Here is a 21,430-nt window from a genome sequence, read left to right on the forward strand (position 1 = left end):
AAAAATGAACAAATCATGGCGATGTCTTGAAGATGACAGTTTTAGACAAAATAACATAATCAAAACCCTTGTTATTTTATATACCGATAGCTTTTGGTGCATGGCATTGAGAACACAAAACAAGCCCACTCCCTATCCAATTCTCTCACCGCAACATGAAAGGCTCAAATGTTGATCACCCTACGAGCCACCTTTGCTGTCAAGTGAAGGGGTTTATGCGACCACCTTTACAGTTGGAAGTGATGCAGGTAAGTGCTGGGTTTGAACAGCTGTGGAAATGCATATACACCGTTATTGCTTTAGTTAACGGCACAATTGACCGTAAGATGCAATTACACCAATTTTTTAAACATAAATTCGTCTAAAGAAAAGCCTTACATGTCACATTCTGCGGAACTGCCACACACACACGGAATCAATTGGAATAATTAAACCTTGGCACAAGAGACAATTGAATAAGTACTGTTGTGCTTGTTCTTCAAATAAAGGAACGTCTTCACAGGCTACATAAGGTTTGCTTCCTTAGCAACCAAACAACCAGCCATGAAACGCACACAGCACTTGTTCTGGAATTCAGACATCATTATAGAACATTTATTATGGGAAAATGAAAGTGGTCTCCAGCCCAGGTGACCTGTGGCTATTTTACCCATACTTTACGCTGGGCACTATTTAGAACTGCTTTTTGTGTTTAGCTTGTTGTCCTTCCCCCGAACCTCCGATTAGGACGGTTGGCTATGTACGGTGCGAAAGAAGTTCAATATAGATTTATTGCCATGACGTTTCTCCCAACCACTCTGCTCCCACTCTCCTCTTGGCTCTCACAGTAAAGTACCTGAGCGCACGAATGAGACAGTGCATGTCGAAGGGTTTCGTTTATGAAAATGGTGATCCTCAAGATCATAGCCGAAGATGAATTATCACTTAAGGGACTACCTTGGCAATGGCAAACAAGCACAGGCAAAAGTGCAACTCACAATCGCTGTTATGAACACCACTTCAGTTGAAGTCATAATATTACAAATACCTATTCTCCCTGTTGAAGAGTCATTGTCTGAAGTGCTAGTCTGCTGTATAGGTATAAATTATAAGGCAGCGCTCATGAATGCACCGTTATATATTTATAACCTAGACTGGATATCAATGTCACATTTACAGGTACTACTGCTTTGTATTCAGTCGAGCTATCCAGCTTTCCGATGTGTCTCCGGGTCGTAATGTATTGTCCTGCATGACGTCCGAAGTTTTGCTTCACGTGATAAGAAGATTCTTCAGTAATTTAATTCAGTTACTGTACTTAGATGCATTTGTTATACTGGTAGGAACCTCCTGGTTACACCAGCCCACAGGGGATTATTATGTCCGTCCGTCCGTCGTGCATCCAAAAATGGGAGGAGTGGGGCTGCGTGGAGAGGGGAGGGTGGGGAGGGTGGGGAGGGGCTGGGTGGGGAGGGGAGGGTGGGGAGGGGCTGGGTGGGGAGGGGCTGGGTGGGGAGGGGCTGGGAGGGGTGGGGCTGGGTGGGGAGGGGCTGGTCACCCCGTGGTGCCCTTATAAAACTCAACGTTTAACCTACTCACGCCAGATGGTGCCCGCCCTCACAGTCGGGCATATTTGCGGAATACACCACGCCGCCGTTGACCCTGGCCATTGACCGAGCAACCCAACGTTCCTACCAGCTCCCTCCGCAGGATGTGTCCCCCCGCCCTCTTTCCCCTTCCTTCCCCGGAGGGATCTGACGCACATGCCATGTAAATGCTACGGTCCTTCACGTCCACCAGAGGCAGGCTGCCAGGGACAGCAAGGCCTTCTCCGCTGGCCTAGAGATTGTCAGAATCAGACAATTATATCTTGTATAGTTTAACTAGCTTTACTACCCGGCTTCGCCCGGGACTTGGTGGATTCTTGTCTTGGATTAATAAGGTGGGGGGGGGGGGGATGCGTGACGTCAGCAGGCACACTGCGTGACGCTACCGCATGCGGGTGACATCAAAGATGTGACGTCACCGTTCACTTGTCGTGTAATATATTATATCCATTATTGTGCCCCCCCCCCAAAAAAAACAAAAGTCTATTTTTATACGTTTTGCATTGTGTACAGCCTGGAAACTATACACATGCCAAATTTCTAATTTGTTGCATGTCGGGAAGTATGCTCAACATTTAGAACAGACACACATATTCACAAATTTCCCTTTTATATATAAGAATATACATTTTAATTAATGCTATATGTATTTCCGGGTGAAAAATCTACCCGGAGGCCTTCAGAATTTCGAGTGAATCCCCTCTGCTATTGAAGCAACTGGCGACGATGTTGTTGTCATATTCTTTAACCAATCAGATTTCGAGTTTGCCATGTTGCGCGTGTTCTTTGACACGCCGGAGCCTTCTAGCTGGCCTAGCCGTCGACGTCAGCATTTTTCGTGTGGCATGATCGGAGGGCCAGTTAGCTAACTGAAGTAAAACTAGCTAGCACGTAATGTAGCATCACCTAATATGTATTTAAACTTTCTTTTGTGACGTTTAGATTTTTAGATGTAGTGCTTTTAGATTTTTTGTTGAGATTTTTACTTAGCCCTGTTGTTTTTTAAACGTACAATTGCTGAAGGAGAAGAAATGTATTTGGTGGAAGTTTTACTGGCAAAGCCTTTTTCGAGAAGGACCTTTAAAGAAAAGCTGGGAATTTAGAGGAAGGGTCGACCAACCCCGCAGCTAGCAGCCCTGTCCCAGCTATTTATTTTTGCTTTCTTTAGATCGTTGCTGCTGGTGTGAATAATGTTCAGATTCAATGGCCTGGCTGTGCCTTTGAATGTGCATGGTGACATGTGCAGGCCCAGCAGCTTAGCTGGAATCTGTGGGGAAGCCTGTTGAATCCTGATTGTGTTATTTGTGTTTTACGGTATTTTTGCTTGCTTGGTCGTATGAGTAAATGTGACTGGTTGTGAGGTTGTTCTTGTTTCTTTGGTAATGACATTGATTTGGGCAATGCGATGTCTATTTGTGATGCAGCATCCTGTCATACTGCGTAATAGTGGTACATCCTTGATGGTTTCAGTCACCATGTATTCATGTCTCTGCAATTAGTGTATTTTAACTCCCATAGGTGTTGAGCCTCGTGTTAAATCACTTTATTCCACTCAATAAAGGTGACTGTCACTGTGAATATGGGGTGGTTTTGTCGAATGACAATAGCCTATAGCCCAAGGGTCGTGATGAGGTTATTCGATGGAGGTTTAATTGCGGGAGGATAGCACTGAAGGCCTTGGTGTAAAATACACGGCCCGCCACTGACGTCCACGTTGGTTGTCTGTCCGAGCCGCCTATCCCACTATGCACCACCCACCTGTCACGGAAATTGAACATTCCCCCGCTGCCGTGTATGGATCAATAGAAATCATTAACAAAGAAATATGTAAAAAAAAATTTGAGAGGCAATTAAAAACTGAAGAAGCTTCCAGCATGCAATGAAAATGTCAGACAATGCCCCAAAACAAGCTGGACAATCTAATACCACATCTGAGAGCAATATTATAACGAGCTTGTTTGCCCGTCCACGGGCGGGTGTATATTGCAGTAAATCTGAAACATTAAATAGAAAAATTGTTCAGCTCATGATTATTATTTGGGGTTGCCCCATGTGGAGTGACGTCACCCGCTAATGGTTATTGGGTAGGGGTGCGGCATGTGGAGTTACGTCACCCCCCTCATGGTTATTGGGGAGGGGTGCGGCATGTGGAGAGACGTCACCCCCTCATGGTTATTGGGGAGGGGTGCGGCATGTGGAGTGACGTCACCTGCTCATGATTATTGAGGGGGGGGCTCATATGGAGTGACGTCATACAAGGGACACACATTCTTGGCTCATTATATTAGTAACTAGCTTGTTAGTCCGTTCTAGGACGGAAGCTGTAATATTAAAGATGTTAATGAACGTTTTATTGTGATTGTTAATTTTATTAGGAAATGTAGCACAAAAATAAAATGTCCTTTACTTATTAAATGAAATTAAGGACTTTGGAAGATTTATTAGTATACGATATTTTGTGTGAATCTCTTATCACTGTTCAAAAGGTTTCCCTGCAGTTGGCTATCTTTGATGAAGACTTTGATCCGCTGAGGATATTTAGATCTAGACAGAGGCACGTACAACTGGCCATGGGAAAATACGGGTTCATTGAGATAAATACCCAAATTTTAAAAAGTGTGACCCTGCGACTTGTTGACCGTCATAGCTTACGCAGAAATGATCGAAATTTGTCGTCGTTTCAGTACGAAAAAGTGACATCACTTGGAGCAAGGTCGATTCTCGGGATGAAGGCTGTATAGTAAAAAAAACCCCGTAACTTCACTTTAGCACTGTTTTTAAATCACATGAAGCTGTTAACTGACAAATTAATCTTCACCGATGGACGCTTGATAGCGAAGAGTGAAGAAAGTAGAGTGTTGATACTGTCTGAAGTAACTTAGCAAACAACGAAGAGCAAAGAGAAGCATTAGAGTTACGAATAAATTGATCAGAGTATAATTTTATCTTGTCTAAATGTAATGGCAGGGAATATTGAAAAAAAGAATATCAAACACTTCACTGCATTTCACTGTAGCACTGTATTAATGGCACTGAATGTTGCACAAAAGGAAGTCATAAAACACCTCGCAGCATTTGACCGCAGCACTGCATTAATGGCAGTGGTTGTTGCACGCAATAAAGTCATAAAACACCTGACATTATGTCACAGTAGCACTGTATTAAACGGACGTTCAATTACTTCCCATTCACTGCTCTGATACTTACTATCTTCCGCTTTCGCTCGCTGGGGTTGAAAACAATTGGAATTCGATACAGTGTCTGCAAAGTAGCAGAGAAATGTTTATTGTAGCATAATTTGGAAGCTTAAAGTCGACTTAACCTTTTGGTAGGACGTGCTGAAGAAATAAATAAAGGCACCAAATGCACTGATGCGGCGTTGAATTATTTATTGCCTTCACTTTCTATAAAGATACGTAAAATCAAAAGCGAATTTGCGTAAAAAAATTATCATAACCGCTCGACCTTCTGCGTTAGTCAAAGAATCCAGGCACACGTGAATAATAATGAGGGGGGGGGGGGGTGCATCTGGAGTGACGTCACGTGTGGGACACTAAGCCTCGATTGGCTCGTTATATTAGTTGCTGCGTTGATTTCTTTATTCGCTTTACTTTCCATAAAGAAAGGCCAAAATTAAAGCTAATTTGCGTAAACAAATTTTCGTTTCCGCTCCACCTTCATGCGGAGTGACGTCACTTGTTCATGATTATTATTGAGGGGGGCTGGTCGACGTGGAGTGACATAACGCGCGTTACGCACATACATTCTTGGCTCATATTAGTAATTGGTAATACTGCATTATCGATATGCATTGTATATACCATATTCATTATTTATTTTGAACTACTTATCCTTAAAGGACTCATTCAATAACCTTAAAGCTTGAGGGTGTACTTAGGTGCACACATGGCAAAAACTGTAATTAAGGCACAGCAGCTTCAGGAGACGTTTAACCATTCACAGCACCTTCTAGTATAAAACCCAGCCCTTTATGATATGAACTCCATAGGTAGAATGCGTGACATTTCGTCCGTATCTAAGCTTATTTGCATTTCATTGAAGATAAAAAGTATCCAAATGTTTTAAAACAACATTTAAAACGAACAAATCAACAGTCAATTATTTTTCACTGAAATAAGATGAACGAAAGTACGGTTGAATATCTTTCCCCAAAACCCTGACATCGCAGGATCGTAAGAGATGGCAGCAGCTTTGGAAGGCCTTCCTCCAGCAGTAGATGGACCATGGCTTATAATGATCATGACGAAGGTAAACAGATGCTACTTAAGCCCAGGCACTTCCATGGTCCACACCAAGGGAGCATCGGTTTCAACAGTGACCACTCCACTTTCATCCATCTTGTTTGACGTGCTCACAAGCGTACCAAATTTCAGCTGAGCGTCGCCTGGAATAAAACACAGCTCATTAAGAATCATTAAATGTACTTATTCAGCTGGGACATTATGTAATGTGCAAACTGGGAACATACAAATGGAGCAAATGTCAACATTTTCATAACCATGGGAACCCTTTTCACCAGTGTCAAGATAAAAATGTCAAGATAAAAATGGTTTCTGCTTTTTATCTGAACATCTTAACACGTTATATTTATGCCAGATAAAATAAAGGCCATATTTTAGTATTTACTATGTCAACATTTCCGTTAATGGGTGGGTTGTAACAACTTACATGGACGTGTTTATTCAATGTTTTAAAAAAACGGATGGATAAATCCTGCAAAGTGTTTTGTGACATGTTCTACTTATGAAAAGTAGAGTAATGATCGGAATACAGTTATTTCTACGTGTTAAAAGTCAACAATTGGTATTGAGATCATGAATGAAAGCATCAAATTAACTGAAAAAATAACCATTTAATTCCAGCTGAAAAGGTCGAATACTACCCTCGGATGCTGCTGACCTCATTCTTTCGAAGATTAATTTGATATTAAATTTTACGCTAAATGCCTTGGAGACTCAGCTGGAGGTCAAGGCCAGCCCCAACCTCGATTGGCGAGTGGTGTGACCTACTCAGGTTCCACTTGAGGCCGGAGGTGGTGACGTGGTGGCATGGTTCTCCCACCGGAATGAGGCCACACCACGACCCCTGTAGATCCTTGTCCACACGGATTGTACTTTTGCCCTTCAACAGGGAAATGCGCATGAGAGGGGAAAAAAATACTTTTGCACAATATGGAATTGCTGTGATTTTATTAGAAGGCACGAATAAAAACAATATTTTAATGTTTCTCTAGAACAAGACTTGGAATAGGTGACAAAGCCTTTGCTGTTGCACCAACATTTTGGAACAACCTTGTTTCCCACCCCTTAGCATCGTAAATATTCCTTCAAACACATCCTGAAGCAGAACATTGGCACTGCATAGAACCACATTTTGCAAATGTGATTTGTAACATTGATCCTTACCTGTGTATCGATAGTTCTATTTTAATGTGCAATTTTTTTGAGGGATTCTGTGTTGTTTTGGTGTGTCTGGGACTGTTTTTGTCACTGTTTTGCTGCCTTGCCCTAGCTTCCATTTCGTGTTGAAAAATCGGCAGGACATTATGCACTTGTGCGATTTGTACTTTATATATATTATTTATTAAACTGTTCATGACTTTTTTTCGATTTAAAGCTTTCATGACTGCAGGGATTCATCTTCTTGGTTCTTTCGGTAAAGTCACGTAGAAGGGAAAAAAAATAAAACATAATAAAATACAATTCTCACAACGTTTCGGCCACAACGCAAGCAGCCGTCCTCAGGTGAAGAACAGGGCTGTCGGAAAGACATCGTCTTCACCTGAGGACGGCTGCTTGTGTTGTGGCCGAAACGTCGTGAGAATTGTATTTTATTATGTTTTATTTTTATTATTTCATTATTTCTCTTCTACGTGACTTTACCGAAAGAACCAAGAAGATGATAATTGGTTTTTTACCCTTCTATCTGGCAACAAAACTGACACCTTTTTACAAGGAGTCATGTTTGCATAGACCGCAATACCTGCAGTCATAATACAAACAAAAGACATAACTCTGATAATGTGCACTGTCCTTGAAGTTGATTGGTCCACACCCGAGACAGCTTTCCTTAGAGCCTAGTCTCACATGGGTTGGACCAAATGACGCCAAAAGGCGCACAACTCAAAGACAATGCACCATCAGAGTATGAGAGCTCGGGGCAAGCATCTACACTATGGGAACCTCATTTGCCAGTAAAAATATGGACAGTGCACATTATCAGAGTTATGTCTTTTGTTTGTATTATGACTGCAGGTATTGCGGTCTATGCAAACATGACTCCTTGTAAAAAGGTGTCAGTTTTGTTGCCAGATAGAAGGGTAAAAAAACAATTATCATATTTTTACTGGCAAATGAGGTTCCCATAACCAAGAAGATGTTCATGACTTGCTTACCTTTTCTCATATTCTTAATCATCATTGGCCCATGCGCTATTATTTGGCAAGGAGATACAGTTTACCAAAGTTATTCACAGCAACGTTAGAAGATATTTTGTGAAAATACAATTGGATAAATAAATGCATACACATTTATAAATTATGCATCTTAGTGATGAGTCATTAAATCATTCAATATCTTGCACTTACATATAATAACGATTTATTTATAGTTTCTAATAGACCTTACCAACACTACCAGTTAGTTTTCAAAGCTGATATGTTTCACAATTGATTTTTGGATTAGGCCACGTCATTACATTTTACTGTATATTCAAATGTTTACCTGGAACTCCCTTCCCCCAGGCATCTGTGCCTCTGTTTATGCCCAGGATTAAGACCTAAATTTTTACCTCTGTTACTGACTCCATCTATAAACTATATGTGCTGTTTTTCTCTGGACAGCATCTTGAGATGTGGTGTAGATGTTATATAAATACTCTTTGGTTCTTTCGGTAAAGTCACGGTCGCTTGTGTTGCGATCGAAACGTCGTGATTTTGTTTTATTTGATTTCTACCCACGTGACTTTACCGAAAGAACCAAAGAGTATGGATTCCTGCAGTCACGAAAGCTTCAAATCAAGATGTTATATACAGCTATATCATATCGTACGGAATATTGTATTAATCTCCAAAATTGTTTACGATTGCAACTTATTACAATTGTGCACCTACTTCCCGTTAAGGTTGCCACATGTCCTGGTTTTCCCAAATTTGTCCTCTTTTTGAGGTAGCTGTCCTGGGAAATCTGTTTGTCTTCTGGGACAATACAAGTCCTGGTTTTGCCATTTATGTAGCAACATACCATTCCTTTTCTGGCATTGTGAGACAATCTTCTTCCCATGCTGTGTGCCGATTTTTTTTTGTATCTCATAAGTGGCAACCCTACCTCCCGGAGCAGGCAGATGAGCGAGGAGCCGTGTATGACATAGACGGGCAGGTTGGTGAGGGGCCGTGCATGGTACAAGGTGTTCACGCTCGCCAAGATCTGGTCAAAACGACCGCTCAGTCCACCCAGAGTCACCACCATGTCGATCTGCACAGCACAAATGGCAATCGCATCACAGTGTTGTATTTTATTATGATCACGGGTAATTGATTATTATTATTTGGAATAGAATTGTACAATATTTAGATCTCTCCAATGACTCCGCATTTAATATGTATATTTTAAATGTCTTCTATAGATTCATCCATACCAAACTCTTCCTTTTCATCTTATTCTGCTTCATTTCATGTACTCTCTACTCCAACAGCCATGTCGTTCAATTGAAGCCCCCAGTGAACCTTTGCTCAGAGGGGGGTTGCGATTTCTCTTCTTCCTCGCCACCTGTGCCGTTTACTCTCTTTTGTTCACCGAGGCTCAACACTTTTCTGTTCTACCGATGACTCGTTCTCTTAAATAGTTTCTCAGAATTCCTCCAGGCTAAATTAAGATTCTGAATGTGAAGTATATATATAGTTCGGTAAGGCCGTCTACCAACATTAAATATAAAATATCAGCTAACCTACGCTTGGAAATAAGATTCAGCATGTGCAATGGTCAGTAATGATCTGGCAGAGAAAATGTGAGCATGAGCAATGTGTGGACTGGGCAGTGTCACCTTTGTATTGTGGTCACGGGCTCGCTGCAGGAGAAGCTGCAGAGCCTTGGTAAAGTCCGTGTGGTCTTGGTCAGGAGTCTTAATGAAGTCACTGCCCTGTAGAGCCCAACACGGCCATAAATACCTCCATGCGCTTTGAAAATCCAAAAACTATGTATTGTCCCAGAGCATGGGATTAAAAAAAAAATCTTGTCATTTCCCACAAATGTATCTCAATTGTGCTATCAGTGTAATGCCATGAGATGAAGTATCCATTTATGTTCGAGAACAGCCCATGGAATCAGATGTCGCAGAGCTACATCTGAGGTCCCTTCATGTGCAAACAGTAGGGGGCAGCACTTTCCCACGCACAATTATTCCTCCAAAGGATATTCATGTTCCTTACATCACACAGTCCAGTCAAACTGACATTTTAGTTTCTTAAACCTGGAAATTAGCCAAATGACTAACACAGAACCAAAATTAATGATGGGTTTTTTTGTGCAGCCATTTGTAACTGGCCTGAGACCATAAACTCACTACACTTGAGAACCAGGTTTCATCACAGGCGAGTGCCTGGATTTGAATTCAGAATTTCAACAGTGCCAGCTTGGCGCGCATCTGAGCTCTGAGCTCTGACCCACCTGCCACCTCCTGCCCCATAGTATCACCTTATTTGATGCCCTCCCTTACCTTTTCTTTGTAGTACTCCTCGACGGCTTTCTCGATTGAGTCAAAATCTCCGCTGATGAAATCTGGGATAAACCTTAATTCACAAAATAATTTCAACGTCAGACTCACTGCTACTTAGACGTGCAGTTTAAGATTGACTGGATATCAATGTGGCCTAAACGTGTCTGAAACAGCAGTGCATATGCACTTTATACATATTTAAGCACATTTTAATTCATTGCACAGGGATATCTTAACCTGATTCATATGTATTAAAATCAATTAGGTTTTACCTTTAATTTTCAATTCAGCTTTTAGCCATATATTCCGATGAGAGTTTTGAAAAAGTTATTTGTAATATCGAAGAAATTCCTCCACTGCACTCACATACTATTTCAGATATGTTTTCATTCGATTTTCATTCATTTTAAAATAAATTGAAAAAATGTACCGCACAACCACAATGGACATAAAAATGATACGTGTAGTGCAGCAGTTAGTACAGTGATTCGAAAACCCGATTCCTGTCCACGGCTGGCATCAGTTGTAATACTTGAACTGGTGCGGAGCACTATTCTCCGCCAACCCGCACTGACCAGCGTGGTTAAGTATGGTCAAACAACCCCCGAGACAGACATGGCATGGTGAGCCCTTCACCTAGCACTAAATTGACAAAGGGCTGTAAATTATGTTTTCTGTATGAATGATAATCCTATGATCAAATCACCCAGAATGGCCCCGATATCTACAGACCTTTTTAAGCTCAGCTAAGCTGGGTTAAGCTGGGATAATACCGAGACGGGTGAGCGCCGTGCACAAAAGATGGTTCAAGTATGCTTTGTGGGCAGCAAATACCACTACACTACAAAAACATCCATTGCTGTTCTGCACTTCCCCCGTCGTCATCAACTTGCATGGACCAGCAGCATGGAGGCATCGTCAAACAACCCTCGCGGGCTGTACGCCGTGAAGAGGAGCCCTCATCCAGCAATGCACCGACAAACAGGTTTGTACATGGACATTAATTGCAGTCAATAGGTGCCTCACATGGGAGCACAGGGGTAGCACGTGGGCGTGGCATATTTGAAGACGTGCCCTGCTTGTACGTCAGAGTCGCTGGTTCACCGTGGGGCTTTACCTGTCACGGGAGTTACCCATGCACTTGTACAGTGCATTCGCACCTCCATCCGCGCACGCTCGAATCACAGCTGATGGACCAGCAGAAAAAAACACATGGTGGGTAGGACAAAGCCGACAAATAATCATATTCAGCAGCAACCGAGAAAAATTCACTTCTGGATTAAGGCCACCACCATCTCTCGTGGTCATGCGATACAAGAATCCATCTCGCACCAGCACATGGGCTGATTTCATTGCTCCATCTCCGTGGTTCAAATGCTTGCGAGTATATGTTTATGTCTACACTGGTTAATAAAAGTTATTTTACAGTATCTGAAGATACGCAAGTATATAATGAGTGTTAAAAAAATAGGCATGGGAAGGACACATCAGAGGAAGTGATGGCCTGTGGTGGAGGCTATGGGGTCTAATTATAAAGGGTATAATTATAACAGATGGACATTTCAGTTCATAAGCGTCATTGGCCATATGCTAAAATCTGCCATGGCCTGTGTCTGGGCGAGAAGTCCCAGAAAGCTCAGCTCGCTCACATTTGCTCCAAAGCAGCTGCAGCCTTTCTGGTCCATCGAGCGGCTGGTTTAGAATCAAGAGCCCCAGCTTCTCACTGCCTGAAACAGAACACACATGCAGCAGAAATGGATTAACGATCACACAGGCTCGGTTTTCAAAACGACACGGCAATGAGCGCAATCATGTCTTCTTTCAGTCTTAGCCTCTGGAAACTGACCACGAATTGTCCATGAGCCTAAATGAGATGTTCCACTTGTTGGTACCACCCGAGGTGGCAGAACCTCAGTGCATATTTTCTCCGGGTCCTCCGGGTTTTCCCCTACACATTTATAAACACGCGTTTAGATTATTTGGATGATTTGGCCGCTATACATTTCCACATAAGCAAATTCGTTGAGCTATAATTTGTGGCCAGGTTGCTTCTAAAAAATAAGCTAATAGCTCAGTAGAATTTACTCAGAAAAATAAAAATAGTTTAGTTTAATTTGTATTTCTAGTGATTTGCTTACTTTGTATTGTTTGTTGTTGAAACTTTCTGACGCACCCCTACTGGACATCTGTGAAAAAGAGCTTTATAGCTCATCAGATTCCTCCAGTATAAATAAAGATTTTGATTTGGTTCCAACTTATTTATGTGGTCAATAACAGTGAACTGTGTGACAACCATTTGAAATGAGTGGCCTATAAAATAACTCGCTCTCATTAGCCGTATAAATAAATGATTACAACCAAAGTCTTGCTACCTTAGGTGGTACTAATTTTTGCTACAGCCCACGGACTAACCGAAACATGTTGTGCTCACAACCAGAAAAGTGATGATTGGCTGGTTTGTTGGTAAGTGGTGACCTAAGGGAAGGAAATTGTCTCAAGCCAGCCAGGAATGATATATTCGTGTTAAATTGTTTAATAGAAATATCCAACAGGTTCTGTGAACCCAAGTAATTTTAATGAGTTCAACTGCACCACTGTGAAGACATTTACGACACACATTGCTCTGGGGACGTAACAATTTTTCTTCTATAAGCTAATTGCTGACAGCAGGTCACCTTCTAATGGGAGAAATGCTGACCTGCTCGCCTTTGCACAAACTGTAAAAACACGGTCAAAACCGGATAACCATTTGGATTTATGATATAGGATGTAAATGCGACCGAATCTTAAGACGTTGTATGGGAACAGTGGGTGTATTTATTATATATAGAGGCAGTGAGTCATAGGCAGAGGTAAAATTAAGGTCTTAATCCTGGAATTGAGCGTTGGAGAAGTCTCTCTGGTTCATGCAATGTTTTAATTTCTCCAAAAAAAATCCAGTCACTTCATTTAGGATTATTTACTTCAGCCGTACAAGTGAAACTCAAGTGGATTTTGGAGTGTTTCAGTAAACATATTATTAACCGTTGCAAAAATTACGTTAAAAACAAACCAAACTTTACTGCCAAAACAGAAACAATGCATACACTTTGTGTGCAAATGCGTGCATTCCCTGCACTGTTGCGGAATTTTTTCAGTTTAAAATGTTTAGGTCAATAAGTAGTAGCAATGTACCGCATTAATAAATGTACATTTAACTGGTGGATATAGATATATTTTGTTCTGAGAAATAAGATTGTATAGGTTCAAGAAATAAATGAGCCCTAAGCACTGAATAAAAATAAGTCAGCAGACATGGCATCACTCACGATCAATGTCACGCATGCTTTACAGGCATGAAGGAGGCGGCTACAAATACGGTCTCCGGCGCAACTCAAATAAGCCTCTGACGACACGTGGTGCAAACAGATACACTATCTCAAAGAGCAACATGATCGTACATCATAAGCTGTGCTTCCTTTTCGTCGCATACATATTAATGGAAGAAAATATGAGTGCGGGGCGCGTGCGTGCACTGGAGTGCTGATATGGACTCTATGCCAAGGTAACATCAATGTTGCATAAAGATGATGCATCGTTGCTCTTGCGAGACTGGAGGAGGGGACATCCGTCTTACAAAGGACAACATATCCGAGTATTGCGCCAATTGATTTATTTAGTTCTTTGCTGTGCAAATATACAATTTCAATTCTGCAGAAGCATATATATATACGAGAGATGCATCGTACAACGAGAAGTTTGAGTTTGTGCCCTTAGCGCCATGTGCGACGATTGTATGAGTTTTAGGAATATATCACGTTTTGCCGTTAGGATTATTTTACACCTGCTAATTAAAGTATGCTTCTTAATGAGACCGTATAAAGTATAAAACGTAATGAGTATTTTACACATGCTGTGTATGCGACGGCACATGCTGTATATGTGTAGGTATGTGGGATATTCAGACTACACGTGAACATAACTTGACCCACTAAAACAAAGCAATTATATGCTACTACTTTTATCCTTATTTCTAACACAATTTCGATTTTTTTTTATTTTCCAGAGGTAATTGTTTAGCAATCACATTAGGGTGAACTGCTGCACATAGTACACTCATTACACCCTTCAAAAAGGCAAAGAGGGGTTTCTAGAGTGGGCATGCAGGAAATCAGATGCAAGGGTTTGCTTGGAAAAACTGAACAAGAGGAAAACCCATACATGCTCAGCCCTTTATCAATTCATTGCTACATGAAGGCAACCCCATATGCCGTGCAGTTCATGGGGGTTATTTGACCATACTGCACCAAGCAGGCGAGTGAGGGCTGGTGATAAGGGGCGGGCGGAGCACAGCATCCGGTTCAGATTTCGCTCACCGCTGATGTTGACCATGATCGAGGTCAATACCGCAGCGTGCTAACCACTGTGTTACCGATCTTAACCGAAACATCGCGGCTATCGCGATTTTCACCTGAAGACGGGCGCTTGTGTTGCGTCCGAAACGTCGTGATTTATTGTATTATTTCTACTTACGTGACTTTACCGAAAGAACCAAAGAGTATAAAATACTAGTTTTGTATTACAGTGTGCTGAATTTGTATTAATAATCCACATGGTCATAAACACTCACACGGTATTGGCTGCATGTGTTTCAATTACCGCACAAAAACAAAGATTCCGGTATAGCCTTAACAGATTTTGTGGCAAGTGCTGTTGGCAAGCACCTTTGAAGGCCAGCTTGGCACACGAAAGGATGGGTGGGCAGAATCACGCCCCATTGCCTTTGTTTCCCCGGTGTTGATGTTTACACACCACACCAGGTACTTATTTAAGGCTGAGTCGACCTAGAGGAGGCCCCAGACCAGTTCAGATATTCATCACCGATGTTGGCAGTGAGGAGAAATCGAACTTGGGTTGCCAGGATTGAAGTACAGTGTGCTAGTCACATTGCCACTGCTCCCCACATTGCCACCGCTCCTCACACACACATGGAAGTTCATTTGTTGCGAACCTGCATGCAGGAGACAGTCCAGTGGCCGGTACTCCCGCTCCATGACTCCCAGCGCACAGCTTTCGTCTTCTCACTGCCAGCACCTGAACACAGTTGTTTGGGCTCGGTTACACGGGACACCAATATACGGTTCAGACAGGAGTTAAGCGATGTTGCAAACAATCGTACTGAAACAAGCAGGTTTTTGTAGTCAATATTGTCATTGATAATTATTCGGTTTGGCCAAACTTGTGAGCTGAAACAACCGGTGAGCTGAAACAACAATAGTTGGTGCGTTAAAATGCTTGTTCGTGAGACAATTGAATTTGTTTGGCTGTGTTGGGTTGGAGGATTCACGACACATATTTGATCAGGTCATTCCATGGTTTAATGCAAACATTTAAAATTGCATTATACCGAAATTTCCACAACCACCTGACTTGATGCATCCATAGCCACGAGCAAAGCACATTCGTCTTGAGTCAATCTACTACTCGTCCTCGCTATCTTTCCAGAACTCATGATCTCGGTCTGACGCTGTCACTGTGATTTACGTTGTCATTATCGTCATCATCGATGTAATTGCCATCACTGCAAAGTAATGTTGGTTCGTAAAATAAAAAATTGAAATAAAACCCCCTAATTCAAATCACCGGGCATTACACATTAGTATTGAGCGACCTAAATTTGATATTGCAAGTTGCGTGTGACTTTATGATACAGTAAATCCTCATAAAAGCGGCAAGCCATAGTAATCAATGGTGGCACGACCTCTTCGGAGAGCTCCTTCCCTATCAAAGTAGTAAGCTGTCCTAATGCAAGAACGCATGCCATTCTCCCATATTCTGCATATGCAAATGACCACACCGACGTTTGCAGAGGCATTGCCCTGTTTTATATGCCTGATCTAGCTGAAGATAGACACACAAAGCGTGTTGCTGTATTGTTTTTTTTGATGCATAGGTCTCCGATATGTTTTTGGGTTGTACCGCGAGTTGCTTGGCATGGTGTCTGACGTTTTTTCTCCACATGCTGGGAGCTTTTTTATGGAACAGTTGGTGCTCCCAGCACGTGGAGCAACATCGGGGGGGTCATCAGTTCCCACAGTGAACCCGAGAAAGCCGAAAACCTACACAGCATTAAAATAAACACACGTGGGCTGTTTTTGCCAACATTAAACTCAAGTGCAATGAGATGCTTCAGTGGGCACACTAGGACCCCGACAAATGCGTGAAGTCGGCCTGCCATATAAAAAAAAAGGAATCGGTATTATTTTTTTTTCCAACGTTTATCCGGAAACGCTGTTTCCATTAAAGCGTTTGCTGACATCAGCGTGTGCTGTTCTAAGTTTCCTACCAAAAGTTTATTTTGAAACCACGTTTGTCTGTACAAACGAAATTTTAGCCCAAAAAATGCACAAGGTGTTGTCAATAGAGGAAAGGCGTCACTCGTGTAACACGCCGCTCCCCCCCATCGCGTGAATTCGCAGTTACACGATTAATCTTTAAGGGACATACTTCACACTTACGCTATGCGTTTCGCAGTTATGCGCTCAAGAAAAAAATAAAAATAAGATTTCTAAATTTGTTTATTAGAAATTGAAAGTAAAATCAATATAAATGTCTGATGGCTTCACCACATTATGGTGGTGCCCAGTGTCACGGGCATTACGTGTGCTGCTGCAAGCTGCCCACGGAAGCCTCAAGAAGCCCCCGAAATTACTCCCGATTAAATTATCTTTGTAAAGAGTAATATTTTAACCTTAGTCATTTGTTCCTAAACTCCTCGTTAAGTAATGTTTGGAATAATAATGTAATATCAATAATATGATTAAGTATTAAGATTATTCACATTTTGTATATCCAGGGCTAAAATGATGGAATTAAACTTAACATTTCTGAGGTGACGTCTGTGGGAAAATCGGCTTCTTACAGCGCGATTTGACTTGCGCGTTACACGAGGAACGCATTTACGTGGCAACAAACGGTTGTCACATTAATTTCGGTGGAAACATGATACAGTTTAAAGAGCTAACACAAGCTATCTATGCTCACCAATAGAAAACATACAATGCTTGGTCAAACTACTGCTGGATGAAAACCAAGGAACGCTTGCTCTGGTTCCACTTTGGCACAAGCGCAGCTAAATGGATGTAGACTTTGTTGAAAGAGAATATGTTTAATGTCCCTTCCATGAGTGTACACTATGTTGTGTTGGTTCAATAAGTTATTGTAAAAAAATACGATATTACTTTTACAGTATGTCATAGAGAGTTAATTTTATATTTGTTTTACTTAAAAGCATATTCATATTTAGAATGTAAATAATTATAACGTATATTTCTAGTTTCGAAACAATTTTTTTTTATTCCACTTTGATTTTACAATCGTTTTATACTGCAACGTGCACTGCATATTTACCAATCTGTATTTGCTTGGGCACATTGAGAATTTGAAAGTTTGGTGTTAAATCTGTTGCTCGCAAGGTTTTCTCCACAAGATTACTTCCCTGTTCATTTTTTACACGTCTCTTTTGCAAACAAGATTTGTTGTGTTTTAAACCACAGCTTTGAAATACATGAACGTGACTCTATTTGGACAATATGAAAGGCTTCCCATGTTACTTCAATCCTGGAGGTAATCGAATTACACTTAAATGTAGGTTGGTGAAAGAGAGGGCCAGGACTGCTTCAGACATCACTACTGATGTCAGTCTCAGCAGGGACTAAAACCTCAGTAGGTGTGTTAAAAGTTGACATCACAGTGTGTGAACTCCATAATATAGGTATTTTTGGTTAGATCGCATAAATGTCATTAAGCCGCGCCACCACCCGACACAGCCAATTAGTAAGGTTTGTCACGAAAACAGAACGTGCCAATTCATTACTAGTACAGCACACCGGTGTGTTGGAGAGGACATCCACAACATTTACAATCTGAGTACGACGTTTCGCCAGTAATTAGAACTAGCTTCATCAGGCGACAGCCTGATTTGTGGAAAAATCCTCCTGTTTTGTTCATTAAATAGAGGGATAGACGCGATCTAATCCAACAAACCTATATTTTGGATATTGGTCGCGAAAGCCTACGTGGTAAAGTGTGTGAACAACTGCGCCACTTCTCAATGCTTCTGATAGTGGGCAGTGTCAATGAAGAATGAGAATGTTTTATCTTCAACTGCTTTTTTAATGACTGATAAGACCATTCCCTTAATTTTATTGTGATAGTCTCAAGTCTTAATGGCCTCTCACCTGGTTTCTCAGGTGAGTTACTCATGGGGACTGCGAACCCACATTTCACCAGTAAGCGGAGCTGTTCTACTGCTCATGCCAGCACGCCTGCCCGCCTTATGTCAACACTGCAAGGCACATTAATGAACCAGCAGCCACGGAACGAGAGAGAGAGAACAACCACACAAAAACATAATTTATTGACTGATGTCTTTTTCCGTTAGCGTACAGTTAATGAAGCAGCTATCTCTAAGCAGCAGACTTGGCGTATTGCTTGTGCAAAGGCTTCCATAACGACAGAATGTATTTTATTTATTATTACCATGTTTTTTTTTCCATGCCCCTTTTTTGTTACTCTGCGATGTCTTGCCATGTTATTTATTTATATTAACATTCCAATTTTTTTTCGCGCATGGGAGGAGGTAAATTATTAGAGCCTGCTGCACGATGATGAACTTCTGGTCCTCGGCTCAAGGCGGACACTTGCTCCATGCGATTGGGTCCCCGATTCGTGTCTCTGTGCGCCAGGTGTCTCATTCTGCCAGGTGATTATGCATCTCGGGAGACCTGCATTGGGGCGCATCAGTCAGCATTTGTGCACGTAAGCTGGCAGACATTTCGACACCACCCGCCACCCCCTTTTTGTTTAATAGGTTGGCAGAAGAAACGGTAAAATTGTAAAAAAACAAACCCCAGGATATATCTGGGAATTGTGTTTTGTCGGATATAGAGGAGCTGTATCACTGAAATGGTTCGTGCACTGCGTTATGAGTTTCGGCTACCTGAGTTTGATTCCTGGGCATGGGTAATAATATATGTAGGCGAGTGATATTTGACCGAGGTCCTCCTACCCAATCCTCCCATCCCTTTCACTAACTAGTACTGACCAGCATGGTGAAGTATGGTCAAACAACGCCAATGACCTAAATATACCCTGACAAAGGGATGCAAGGTCATTTGTTTAAGATTTAGAAAAAAGAATAATTGAATATCCCGACTTGAATACTCGTCTTCTCCACATGTGTTTAAGACAAATGTCACGTCAAATAATTATCATAAAAATGTAAAAATAAACAGTGTGATAGATGCTGCACATTACCAGTCTTCGTTGCATTGCTACAATAAAAAGAAACACTGTCAGTGCAAAACTATTCTACGACTTCTGTAATACACATTATACCATGGCTGCTTAACGTAATACATTGGAATTGTTCTACCTAACAGAATTATCCCAACACGCATGGTTTGTAAAGTATTCTTGTTTTAATGATGGCTCATTTGTGGAATAACTCAACGGTTTGACGGATATATGACAGGTGAATGCAACGGTTGTTACCATGTCCCCGTACGGATGTAAAAAGTCAGATAGATCATGAGTAATGAATGAGCATTTCTCCCTTATCAGCAAAGGTGGGCAAATTATCCCTATCTGAAATTACAGCCCTAACTGGTTGACACCCTGGGTCACAAGTAAACAAGCCACGCCATGATTACACTAATGAATACCCACACCTCTTTCACCGTGTATATGTATAAAATGTTCGCATGGAATCGTGGGACCCTTTTGAATAACGCGTTATAAATCTCACTACCGCACACGTACATGCAACTTCTTCACAGACCACACACAGAGACAAGTAATTGTTCACAACCAAAACAGTTGTTTTGCCGGTCAGCAGTCTAAGTTTGAGACTGCAATGCAACGAGAAAAAAACAGCTATACGTCAAACCCCCTACTCATTTCAGAACTGAATTAAAATCAATCTTTGAAAAAAAAAAGTTTTTACTTTCAATTCCTGCTGTGACTTACACATCACGTTATCAGAGGCAGCAGCAACACTGTCATCAGTCCACCGGGACGCTACTGCCTACGACACCTACACTGGATATAGCATGCGCGAAGCACAGGGCAAACACGTAGCCGTGGAAGGCAAACTGTGCGTCTGGGAGAGAAACCCACCAACCCACCAACTCACCACCACCACTACAACGCACCACGCTTCTCAGCGGAAGAACTGCGCGTATAGCCTCAATGGAGTCGCTGCGTGGCAGCAGATCGAGCGCTTGCCCAACCCAGTCTGTCCGCGGTTCAGCCGAAGGGCTCTTTCAGCTTCCCACAATACATTTGCACACAGCAAATCATCAGCATTACCAGCAGCGCCGCCACCAGGAAGAGACATCACTTCCTGCAAGGCTGTGGCGCCCCCTTCAGTCCTGGCCATGCTCACTGAGCAGAGTCTTGCATTCCGATTAATACTGGTAGGAACCTCCTGGTTACACCAGCCCATTGGGGATTATTGTGTCCGTCCGTCCGTCGTGCAGGGAGGGGCTGGGTGGGGAGGGAGGGGCTGGGTGGGAAGGGGAGTGTGGGGCTAGATGTGGAGGGGAGGGTGGGGAGGGGCTGGCTGGGGAGGGTGGAGAGGGTAAGGAGGGGCTGGGTGGGTAGGGTGGGGCTGGGTGGGGGATGGGAGGGGTGGGGCTGGGTGGGTAGGGTGGGGCTGGGTGGGTAGGGTGGGGCTGGGTGGGGGATGGGAGGGGTGGGGCTGGGTGGGGAGGGGCTGGGTGGGGAGGGAGGGGCTGGGTGGGGAGGGGAGGGTGGGGAGGGGCTGGGTGGGGAGGGGAGGGTGGGGAAGGGCTGGGTGGGGAGGGTGGGGCTTGGTGGGGAGGGGAGGGTGGGAGGGGCTGGGTGTGGAGGGTGGGAGGGGCTGGGTGGGGAGGGAGGGGCTGGGTGGGGAGGGGAGGGTGGGAGGGGCTGGGTGGGGAGGGAGGGGCTGGGTGGGGAGGGGAGGGTGGGAGGGGCTGGGTGGGGAGGGTGGGGAGGGTGGGGCTGGGTGGGGGGTGGGACGGGTGGGACTGAGTGGGGAGGGGCTGGTCACCCCGTGGTGCCCTTATAAAACTCAACGTTTAGCCTAC

The 21,430-nt window shown here is 42.8% G+C and overlaps 1 protein-coding gene across 8 annotated transcripts; it reads right to left on the reverse strand.

The window, feature by feature from the left end:
* Positions 1-4,960: 4,960 nt before the first annotated feature.
* Positions 4,961-20,695, reverse strand: TPK1 (thiamin pyrophosphokinase 1). Of its 8 annotated transcripts, none has more exons than XM_078598023.1 (10): positions 20,513-20,635; positions 18,539-18,645; positions 15,310-15,392; positions 11,969-12,046; positions 11,437-11,506; positions 10,320-10,392; positions 9,648-9,743; positions 8,933-9,079; positions 6,617-6,728; positions 4,961-5,991 (listed from the first exon to the last, which is right to left on the reverse strand). In XM_078598023.1, the coding sequence occupies exons 3-10, from the start codon at positions 15,350-15,352 to the stop codon at positions 5,867-5,869; spliced, it is 744 nt and encodes a 247-aa protein (XP_078454149.1). In that variant the 5' UTR covers positions 15,353-15,392; positions 18,539-18,645; positions 20,513-20,635; the 3' UTR covers positions 4,961-5,866. The 8 variants fall into 8 exon arrangements, with proteins under 8 accessions (XP_078454149.1, XP_078454147.1, XP_078454151.1 ...); XM_078598021.1 differs by having other exon boundaries at positions 20,494-20,595; XM_078598025.1 differs by lacking the exons at positions 18,539-18,645; positions 20,513-20,635 and adding an exon at positions 20,670-20,695.
* Between the last annotated feature and the right edge of the window lie 735 nt (positions 20,696-21,430).

Source organism: Lampetra planeri, chromosome 10 (genome assembly GCF_965212315.1).
Source record: "Lampetra planeri chromosome 10, kcLamPlan1.2.h2, whole genome shotgun sequence".
NCBI classification, from domain to species: domain Eukaryota; kingdom Metazoa; phylum Chordata; class Hyperoartia; order Petromyzontiformes; family Petromyzontidae; genus Lampetra; species Lampetra planeri.

Bases quoted from the DNA above. Each gene is read 5' to 3' on its own strand.
- TPK1 (XM_078598018.1), bottom strand. From the start codon at position 16,319: ATGTGGAGAAAAAACGTCAGACACCATGCCAAGCAACTCGCG. The intron at 10,393-11,436 runs GTAAAGCCCCAC...TTGTGAATTAAG, and splicing joins ATGGGTAACTCCCGTGACAG to GTTTATCCCAGATTTCATCA. The intron at 6,729-8,932 runs GTAGGGTTGCCA...TCCCTGTTGAAG, and splicing joins TCATCTGCCTGCTCCGGGAG to GGCAAAAGTACAATCCGTGT.